The sequence below is a fragment of the Anopheles bellator genome (assembly GCF_943735745.2).
Source record: "Anopheles bellator chromosome X unlocalized genomic scaffold, idAnoBellAS_SP24_06.2 X_unloc_4, whole genome shotgun sequence".
In the NCBI taxonomy this organism is placed as follows: Eukaryota; Metazoa; Arthropoda; class Insecta; order Diptera; family Culicidae; genus Anopheles; species Anopheles bellator.
In genome coordinates, this window is record NW_026684304.1 from 1,591 (window position 1) to 12,625 (window position 11,035).

At 43.0% G+C, this 11,035-nt stretch overlaps 1 protein-coding gene across 1 annotated transcript; it reads right to left on the reverse strand.

Moving 5' to 3' along the window:
• Positions 1 to 1,080: 1,080 nt before the first annotated feature.
• Positions 1,081 to 10,581, reverse strand: LOC131214166 (inositol polyphosphate-5-phosphatase A; the record flags this gene model as incomplete). Its single annotated transcript, XM_058208548.1, has 4 exons — positions 1,081 to 1,192; positions 1,268 to 1,440; positions 1,515 to 1,682; positions 10,447 to 10,581. Coding segments are annotated over 4 exons (588 nt in total), but the record flags the coding sequence as incomplete, so codon positions are not given.
• Between the last annotated feature and the right edge of the window lie 454 nt (positions 10,582 to 11,035).

The following is an 11,035-nucleotide window of genomic DNA, read 5'->3' on the forward strand; positions in this document are numbered from 1 at the left end:
TAATAATAATAATAATAATAATAATAATAATAATAATAATAATAATATATTTCGAATTGCTCGCCAGCGCCTTTGCAATTAATACTTAAAAACTAAGGCGTTAAAAGCTACAGGACAGCGGGGCACGAAGGCGGGAGTGGAAGGTGGATACGGGGAGGTAGTAGTCGAACAGACAGCTGGCGGTGTTGAATGCCGCGATTGCTAAAGGAACGGAGCGTTGGCTTCTTCCTCTTCCGGCGGTGAGAAATGAGGAACGAGGGTCTGTCGTGGAAGAAACGAGAGCGGCATAGAGCGGAAGTGCGGATAAAAGGAGGAAGCATTCATTTTATGGAGCAAAAGGTTGGCAATGAAGAGGAATTGGGCAAGTGCGTTGCGGGACACTATTTGGGGTAGCCCCAACATGCGGCAGCGAGTGGCGTATCGGGCTATGGCGAAGTCAGAGGCCTACGAGTGGCCAGCCTTGTGAACCACCGTTGCACTTTTTCTAACCTGTCCGTAGAGGAAGGCGAAGAAGGGGACCAGACAACACAGGTATATTCGAGAACAGGGCGGACCCAGCAGCAGAAAAGAGCCCTCAGGCACCACGGATCGCGAATGTCAGGGGACATGCGAACGATAAAACTGATTGGCCTTGGCCACAGTAGTCTCGATCTGTGGCGTAAAAGTCAGTGCGCTATCGAGGCACACGCCGAGGAGGTTGCCTTGAGGTACCCCAGAGGGGATAAAGAACGACAGAGAAGTGGAGGAAAGGGTCTTAACACAGAAGGATCGTCCGGTTAGGAAGGACTGAATCCAGAATAGGAGAGGATCACGCAGACCCATCTTAGATTAGCAACCAGCAAACTATGTGAGAAGCAGTCGAACGCGGCACTAAAGTCCGTGTAGACTACATCCACCTGTGAGCCAGAGGCAGCGGCAGGTTTGATGCGTTGCATAAGGGACATGAGGTTAGTCACTGTAGACTGCTTAGGCATAAAGCCATGTTGTTTTACAGCGATGGAAGAAGAAACGAAAGAGAGAAGGTAAGAGGGAACGACGGATTCCAGAATTTTTGACGTGGCACAGATAATAATTTGTATACTAGGCCGGATATTTATGACCAACCTTTATTACGGCCATTGTGTCACAACGGAAGTTAAAATCGCCAAATAAAAAGTATGGCACTGGAAGGTTTGCTCTATCTTTGCGAAACCTGGAAATTAATATGAAAGAAATATTTTATGAAAATATGATGCTTATTGAAACGAAAAAGAAGATCAGCGCTTACCTTTCGAGTATATACACAAGTGCCCGATTTCTACTTTTGGAATACACTGATGGATATTTCTCGCAAGCGGCAAAATTAGATGCATCATGAAACAGATGAATATTTACTAGGTCAAATATAGTACCATTCAGGAACCAACGTGTCCGCAAGAAACCTTTGCGTGACCACTTGCTCTGTAATACATTATACTATTAGATGCATATTTCGGAACGTAGAAACGAATTAAGGATTTTCTATGGCCACTAACCTCTGGAAAGAATTGTTGAGGAAATTTTGCCTTTTCCTTAGTCGGAACTGCTTCAATGTTACCACTGTAGATGCTTTTGCTGTCGACCATGCTCCACTTATGTGTGACAAAATTCCACATAAGCACGTGCTCTACTGTATTTTTAACAAAATACAGATTTCCAAGGGCCTATTCAACGATAAAAGAAATTAAATTAAGACATGCTTAAAACATGACGTAATGACGTAATGACATATAAGATCGTGACAGCGGGTGAGACGCAAGATCAAAAAACCGTGCCAGTACAAACCACATTGTTAACCACATGCCGGGCGGTTGTTCTCAGAAAAAATGGAGAATGAATTTTGTTTAACTTTCGATATTCTCACGTTTTGAACCAATATCGCTCAATCATACACACCAATCATCGCTCAATTTGCATACAAAAAAAATTACAAATTTTCTTAGGGATAAAAATCGGGAGGATTGCCATTGTAAATCGAACGAAATAATCGTAATGGTTGTGGTTGTGCTTGAGGCTGCAAGTTATGTTTCTTAGTGTTAGTTTAGTTTGTTTTTGTAGGTGTTAGTTTTCTGCGGGCACCTGCTCCTGGGCTACAAGTGTGGGAAATTGTCTTTGGCTTGACCGCTGACATCTAAAACGCTCGTTGGCATAGTTATGTTGTCGCGGCGCTGCCGGTTGCAGCCCGTGACGTTGCTATAGTGGTTATGGGTTCGTGGTTCTATCGCATAACTGCAGCTATAGCGGTTCTAGTGCATAACCAAGCGTGGGAACCATGAGCCGGTGTTGAAGAACTACTTACGGCCGTATGTTGAAGTGTGATCCGAAGTGTTCCACATACACTGATTAGTTCTGATCTTTCGTCTACCCAAATAAAAAACCCGTTTGTTAATCAACTCTTTTCGCCTAGGACGGCCAGGATCAGGAAAACAACCTGACCTGCCTGACAGTGGAGGTTTCGAAAGAAGATCAGTTTCCGGCAATTACATTCCCGAAGAAGTGGTACAAACGATCATATGCAGTCAACATCCGGAGGGATCCCAAGAGTAATAGACTTAAGACCATAGCGTTTCGTAGCCTAATGATATCTAACTTTATAGCAAAATTCCTTATATAGTCATTTTTCCTTGAGATTACCCTATCTGTGTCACTTTCTACACAAAACGACCCACGTGGGCGGATACTGCACGGTAAAAGAAAGTTAGGTGCGTGAGAACGTGAGAAACTACGTGAGAACGTATAATAAGTAATAGAGCAGTATGGAAGTAAACATCTCCCTAGAAATTCCGGCAGAGGCCAAGGAAAATTTTGAACCAATTTTTGCTAGGGCAGAAAGAGTTTTAAAGACCTCAAAAATCTCCCAAGCAGTCCGTGAACTGCCTACGTTCGGCGGCAATCCTATGAAGTTGCAATCATTTATAATCAACGTAGAAAGTGTCCTCCCGTTTGTACAAGCAATGGAGGGAACAACCTTCCACCAGGTATGAATGCAGGCCATACGGACCAAGGTCATAGGGAAGGCGGACGAAAAGCTAGAAGCAGTAGGGACCGGGACGGATTGGAGGGAGATAAAAGCAAGGCCAGTGGAGTGCTTCAGTGGAGTGCTTCAGTGAGACGCTGTGACATTAATTAAAGAACTATTCCTCTTGCGACAGTCCGGAACGATTGAAGCGTTCCAGGACAGAATCCAAAATCATATTTAAATTTTGAACAACCAAGTGAAACTTAAAATATCAGACAGTGCAGTGAAGGCCGATAGAATAATACTGTACAGGGACATGGCGTTAGAATTTTTTGAACGGGACTTAAAGAACCGATCGGCGGCCATATTCGCGCTCGCCGGCCGAGAACATTGGAGGACGCCGCCATTACAGAAAGGAATCTGAAAACAATGGAAGAACAGGCTAACCTGAAACCGACAATTCAGCACGAGGCTGCATGGAGTGACTCTAGGCTACGGATTGTTGGTGACCGTGTGAATGTTTACATTTAGCTGAGAGTTGTCCGTGATCGCATTGATGTTTATCTTACTATGTTACTTTATTGGAGTCGTGCTCAATGCATGAATGCTACTACAGGGAATTAATTGAAAAGTAATGAGCCTTCCCGCGCGGAGCGTCCGGCAAGCGACCAACCGAATCGGCTGGTGGGGGAAAATGTAGGTTGGACCTTCCCCTTCCACGGGAAACCGGTCCCAGTTCACTGGCAACAGCGGTGCAGTCAACATCGCTCCGCGCGTGAAAGTTGTTTTAAAAGTGTGTTACGATTTTGCAGTGGCGAAAATGCAGCAATCGTTGGATCAACGTTACTTGATCAAATTTTGCGTAAAGCTGAACAAAACGAGTACCGAAACCATTGGGCTACTCAAGGAGGCTTACGGGGACCAATCTCTGTCCAGTGCCCAGGTAAAACGGTGGCACAAGTTGTTCAAGGAAGGCAGGGAGGACGTCGAAGACGAACAGCGATCTGGAAGGCCTTCGACGACGCAAACAGACGAAGATGTGAACCGGGTTCGTGAATTTTTAAACATTGACCGTCGTACTAGTCTGCGTGAGATCAGTGAAGAGTTCAATTTAACTTATTACAATGTGCGGGAAATCGTGACCGCAAAACTTGAAATGCGCAAAGTGTGTGCCAAACTGGTTCCAAAGGTTTTGAGTGATGAACAAAAGCAATTGCGTGTGGAAAAGTGTCGTGAAGTACTGGAAAGTGACGAACAGGATAAAACTTTAGACAATTGTATCACAGGAGATGAAACCTGGTGCTTTGAGTACGATCCTGAGGGCAAGAGAGAGAATGGGGAGTGGCACATGAAGCAGTCGCCACGACCCAAGAAGGCGCGCATGTCGAAATCCAAGGTGAAAACCATGCTGATCATCTTTTTTGACTCTCGAGGCATCGTCCACAAGGAGTTTATACCTCAAGGAAGCACTGTAAACGCGGCATTTTACAAAGAAGTGCTCCTTCGGCTGAAAAACCGCGTCGCCCGGGTTCGGCCCGACCTCGTCAACAATTGGACCCTTCATCACGACAATGCGCCGGCGCACACCGCCTTCCTCTGCACCTCTGCACTGGCTAAGATGGGGGTTCCGGTGCTTCCCCACCCTCCCTATAGCCCAGACCTGTCCCCCCCGGACTTTTTCTTGTTCCTGCTCGTGAAAAGGAAGCTGAAGGGAAGGCGTTTCGACTCCATCGAGGCGATCCAAAAAGCTATGACAGCCGAATTGAACGCGATTCCGGCGGATGAGTTTAAAAAATGTTTCCTGCAGTGGAAGGACCGCTACCAGCGGTGTATTGACGCTCAAGGGTCCTATTTTGAAGAATATTAGTTGTGTAAGCCAAAAGGTTTAATAAAACTGCTTAAAAAATATAAGGCTCATTACTTTTCAATACGACCCTGTATGTTGCCGTATTGAAGTTGTCACAACAAACATGACGTGTATGACAACCGCGCAGAAAGCCCGCCGCCAGGCGACGCTGCCGGCCCGGTCGTCGGCGCGTCGAGCTTCGTTAAGTCCCGCTGGCGGCCGAAGCTTCGTTAGGCCGTGACAGCGATCGGTCTTCAGCGCCAGCGGGACCCGAAAGCGTAGGACGAAGTACCGGTCGGGGCAATGACCGCGAGTGAAAAACTGAAATAAATAAGCGCGGGAATCGGCGCGAAGGTCTCTGTGCTTTCCGACCGTTGCCCGAGTAACGCGAGCAATTTTTGAACCACTCGGTTCAGAGAGAGTTAAAAAATCTCGCGTCAAGGTTTCAGTTGAGAAAGAAAGCCGCTGGGTCACAGTGCCGGTGACCAGCGTAACAGAAGTCAAGCTAACAGTCGGGGCGGTGTTAGCTGTTTATGCTAACCATTGGTGTTGTTCTAACTTCTTTCCTCTTAAATAACTTTGTCCTCAAAGTTTGTTCATTGCTCAAAAGTATACGTGGATGTTTGTGAGTATTTCAGTATGTAGATTACATCCCAGTGAAAAATTTTGAGAACCCGAGGCTGCCGCTCTGCCTGCGACGCGGCGGAGGAAGGCTGAGGCGAGTGAGATCGAACGCCCCTCTGCCTGCGACGAGGCCGGGGGAGGGTGATGTCGCAGCGCACGAAGTGAGCATGAGACGCGTTCGTTGGTTGCCTGGGAAAGAGCGGAAGAAATCCCCGTGAGTTTTGAAATCGCCGTGAGTTTGCAGGTGGAAGACGAACGTTGGAGAGAAAGAAAAAGGAATAGAAATAACAGAGATAGCGAGATCGGGGCAAAGTCCCGAAGTTCCGAGGGTCCGACAGTCTGTTTTAACTTCTGTTCTATTTGGACTTAGGCGAATCGGGACGAAACCTCTGCCTCTGTTTTTTCTAAGTGCCAAGTGTAAAGTACCAAGTGCTTGTGCTTCTCTGTCGATCACGGGTGATCCTGATAGAAATAATCCAGGTAAGTTTATTGGACAGTATTCAGTGACAATCAAATAATGTTGAAATGTTTTCGCTTTGCTCGTTTCAGATGTCCAACTAAACTGGGATGCAAAGGATTCGAATGCAAATGCAATGCAATGCATTTACAACGCGTCTAAGGCGTCGAAGGCAGCTACGCACCAAATTGTGAACGAACCTCTAGTGGAGTGAAGAGTGTACGCGAACCGAAAAAGAGAGAGAAAATATACCAAAATGTACCGACCAAATACGAACTGTTTTATTTTGGTTAGGGGGAATATGGGAGAAAGAAGACGAAAAAAGCGAGAGAACACACACGTGAGAGACAGGGGGCCGCTCGGTGAGAGAATTTAAACGACTGCTCACTTCTTGGACCTATCGACTGCTCACAGCGATTCCCCTACATAAAGCTTTATGGGGAATAATCTTCGAAGTAGCGGATCAGAAGTGGATGGGCTGTGGATGGGCTGCGGAATTTGAAGTGAGAAGAGCGAAATTGTTCACTGGGATGTGTATTGTTCATTGTTACTTGTGCTGTTGATTTTGCCAACATTTCCTCTGGAGATGATACGGATATGTTATGTTCTGATAAGAAATTCATCATTTCATTCAGTTCTTTTATACTCAGAATTTTACTGCTTGGAATGCCGTGCTTTGCCAATATTATAGCTCAATGCTTTCTAGATGGTTTTGCAAAGAGTCGAGATTCGATGTTATATGGAGTTGTTGAAGTTCAGTCGATCTCTGTTTCAATCGTTCATGCCCGAGTGTGAGAACGTTATTTGTGATGGTAGTTACATCTTGGAGTCGAGAGTTTATTCCGTCGTTGATTAGCACTTTCCTGTTATTTTGCACAATCAATTAATTGAGTGTTGAATTGATTATGCGGAGGTCCTCTGCATCTGGGTTTCCAGCGATCCACTTCCAAACTGTGGCGATTGCGTCCTATCGTTTTTCTCGCACTGTGCTAGGTTTGATTTTACAGTATGTTGTAATTTTAGACGTATAATGCTATATAGGGAGCCTCAGTCGATATTGTAAGCTAGATCTGCATAGTTTGTTTCAATTGTTAAATTGAAACATTTTCTCCAATGAATTAATTTTTTGGTGAATTATTTTTGAAACTGTGTATGGAATTGTTATATTTGTATATTGCTTCTTGTACAAGGGATTGTATAGTAATGTCTGGTTTTAATGCTTTGATACACCTAGCTATCTCTCGTATTGTTGAATGACATCTTTCTACTTGTCCGTTGATTTCAGATCTATTAACAGGAGTTTGAAATATTTTGACTCTTAAATTTAAAATTGGTTGTTCAATGATATTGGAAACAAAACTACTCTTATTATCCATTACAATTTGAGCTGGTAAATCCTAATTATATAATAGTTGTGAAAGAACGCCTTTTATATTTTGTGTTTTGGTTATTAGGTATTCTCGAAGTCTTCTTTCGTATTTTTCCGTTTTTCAAATATCGCATGTCTTTACAAAGTCTCTGTGGTGGTTGTGGGTTCAAGTAAGTTTAAGTGGTTTAAGTGTGGTTTAAGTAAGTAGTATTTTTAGGAAAGGAAAGTAGTATATTTTTATAAATTGCAATGAATTTTCTTTAGCGTTTCGGTGTGCACAATTGTGTGTTTCTTTGATTATTTGTAGTTGTTCTTTTTCTGTTTGTAGATCTTGAACATGTTTTTGTGAGTATCTAACATTCAATATTTTTGTATTAAACATTGTTTTAAATATTTCTGGGATTTTTCCCATGGTATGTTCCTCACATAGAATTCCGTTTCTAGTTGCAGGGTTTAAAAAAAAATTTATTGCTCTTTAATGAATTCGTTGGAAAAGGTTGATTTTGAAAATATGTGTCTATTATATCCAAGGAATGGTATGATATGTTCGTAGGAGGAATTGGGTGTTATGCGAAAAATTAATTGATTACGGAAAACATTAATTGGGGCTTCAGTGGATTGGATGAAGGAATTGTCATCATCTTCGGCGGAATGGTTTGTTGGAGTTAGTGAGTTAATTTGTATTCTAGATAGGGCATCTGCTACTATGTTTGCTTTGCCTGGTTTATAGTGGAGTTCGTAGTCGTGTTCTTCCAAGAAAGCTTTCCATCTTTTTAATCTGGCATTGTTATTTTTCGGGGATAATGTGAATGTTAGTGGGAGATGGTCAGTGAAAATTTTTAGGTTTGCTCCATATATGAAGTTTCTAAGACTTTGTAGAGCACATATTACTGCTAGCATTTCCTTTTCGTTCGTAGCGTAGTTTTCCTCCGTCTTGGAAAGTGTTCTGGAAATAAAAGTTATTGGTCGTTCTCCATCTTGATTTTGTTGTGACAAGACTGCTCCTAGTGCTTTGTCTGAAGCATCTGTGGTTAAAGTGAAAGGTTTTTCGAAATCCGGAAAAGTTAAGACATCATTTGAACATAATATATTTTGTAGATATTCGAATGCTTTCTTTGCCTGTTCGTCAAATTGAATCGGAAAATGTTTTGACTGGTTTTTTGGAATCTGGCGATGGCCATCCTCTCCTCTTAAAATTTTTGTAAGGGGTTTCGCTAAGCTTGCGTAATTCTTTAGAAAACGTCTGTAATAGCCGGAAAGGCCTAAAAATGCTCTCAAGTCTTTGAGATTCTTTGGTTCTGGATATTTTTGAATACATTCGACCTTTTTCATATTTGAATTGAGTCCTTCTTCAGACACAATGAAACCAAGAAATTCAACCTCGGTTTTAATGAATTCAGATTTATCAGGTTGGATTTTAAAATTTGCTTGTCTGAGCGTTTGCAAAATGGTTTTTCAATTTTGCATATAGTTATAACCAATAGTGGCAACACCCAATCCCAATATCCTATCTCCTGTCGTCTCATGACCCTTAACGTCTCCCTCACAGCTACAGCCACACAGAAAGCCAGAGAGCCACGATAGATAGACATCCATGATAGATGTATAAGTTAATCCTGTAGCCGATAACCAGAAAACTTGGAGAAAAGACTTACTTTCGATTCTGCTACCGAGCAGTGAACATTCAGTATAGAATAAAACTGAGAATTGGCGCAGCCGTACGGAGCCGGTTGAGTGATAGTCTGTGATGACAGTGGAAAAAACACGAACAAAGAAAATCGTGTTTAAAGTGATCCCAAGAAAATAACAGAAACAGAAACAAAGTGTTGAAGAAACAAACACAATATAACGGTTTTCGAACAATTGTTTCACTCTTCTGTATGGCACTACGAAGGTCACTATTTATATTTCTGGAATTGGCAACACTGATGTCATGTGAGTCCATCTGATGGTTCCATCGTAAAGTTTGACATTTTTGACGACATACGTACTCCTAACATTTTGTCATACGGACGCTATTTGTTTATTTTATATTTAGTTGAAAGTTTCGTCTCGGCAAAAAAATGGAACTGAATCGTGAACATTTTCGAGCGATGATTTTTTACGACTTTCGACGTGGATTATTACAACAAGAGTGCGTCAATCAACTTAATTTGACTTTTGGCGATGAAGCTCCATCAAAAACCACTGTGTATCGGTATAGTGAATTCAATCGTGGTCGTAGTTCGCTGTCCGACGAGTTTCGTGAAGGTCGTCCAAAATCGACTGTAGTGCCAGAAAACATCGATGCTGTGCACGAAATGATTAAGCAAGATCGTCATGTAACCTATTGTGAGATTGAGGCATCCCTAAGCATTAGTTCCACCAGCATATATGCGATTTTACATGAACACTTAGCTGTGCGAAAATTATGTTCACGTTGGATCCCACATAATTTGACAATCGCTCAAAAAAAGGCTCGTGTCGATTGGTGCAAAGAAATGCTTCAGAAATACAATCGCGGTGCTTCAAAAGACGTTTATAAAATCGTGACAGGTGACGAATCATGGATATATTCGTATGAGCCCGAAAGTAAGCAGCAGTCGACTGTATGGGTGTTCCAAGATGAACCAAATCCAACAAAAGTTGTTCGCACACGAAGCACTTCAAAGAAAATGGTGGCCTGTTTCTTCGGAAAAACTGGTCATATTGCAACAGTGTCTCTAGAGGATCGTAGAACAGTAAATTCTGAGTGGTACACAACCATCTGTTTGCCAGAAATCTTCGGTGAAATAAGGAAAACAAACAAGAGACGTCGGATTGTTCTTCATCATGACAATGCCAGCTCTCACACATCGGCTCAAACAAGAGACTATTTGAGCACTCAAAACATCGAATTGATGGGTCATCCGCCGTACAGCCCTGATTTGGCACCCAATGATTTCTTTTTGTTCCCATCCGTGAAGAATAAACTGCGTGGTCAACGATTTTCATCGCCCGAAGAAGCTCTTGAAGCGTTCAAAAATCATGTTTTGGAGATACCTCATTCGGAATGGAATAAATGCTTTGAAAATTGGTTTAAGCGCATGCAAAAGTGTATCGATCATCGTGGCGAGTACTTTGAAAAACAATAAAAATATATTCGCAGCTTCACTATTTGTTTTTGTTCCTATTCCCGAAATATAAATAGTGACCCTCGTATTTGTTGGCAATTGCTTAGCACTGCGTTGTCGCTTTCGATAGTCCGCTGCATCGTCGCATCGTCCGCTCCATCGTAATCGTCCGCTGCGTTGTCGGCATTCAATAGCAGAATGACACTTTGTTCCATTTCATGGTCGGCTGAAAATGTTAACAGATGCGGTTTACTTTCACGATTTAGAAGTAAATACCTCTCGAAAAATGCTTCCCGATGCTTAAATTTACTCACCGAAATAAGCAACAGCTTAGAATTCACTATTAAACATTATTTTTACACCAATGATGCCTCGTCGAATTGCGCGCTGCCCTTCCTCGTCCTCGTCGCAGGCAGAGGGGCGTTCGATCTCACTCGTCTCAGCCTTCCTCTACCGCGTCGCAGGCAGAGGGGTAGCTCGGGCACTCAATTTTGTCCACTGGATTGTTCGGGTTGTCCCTCGAAACTCCATGGTGAGAAAAGCTGAGGCACTCAATTTTGTAGACTGGGCTTAGTACCACTCACTGTCTTGAGCCATCACACTTCATCCCGCCTACACTACACCCGCCTACACTACTACCACTACCCGCATCACCTAATTACTCGTTCTC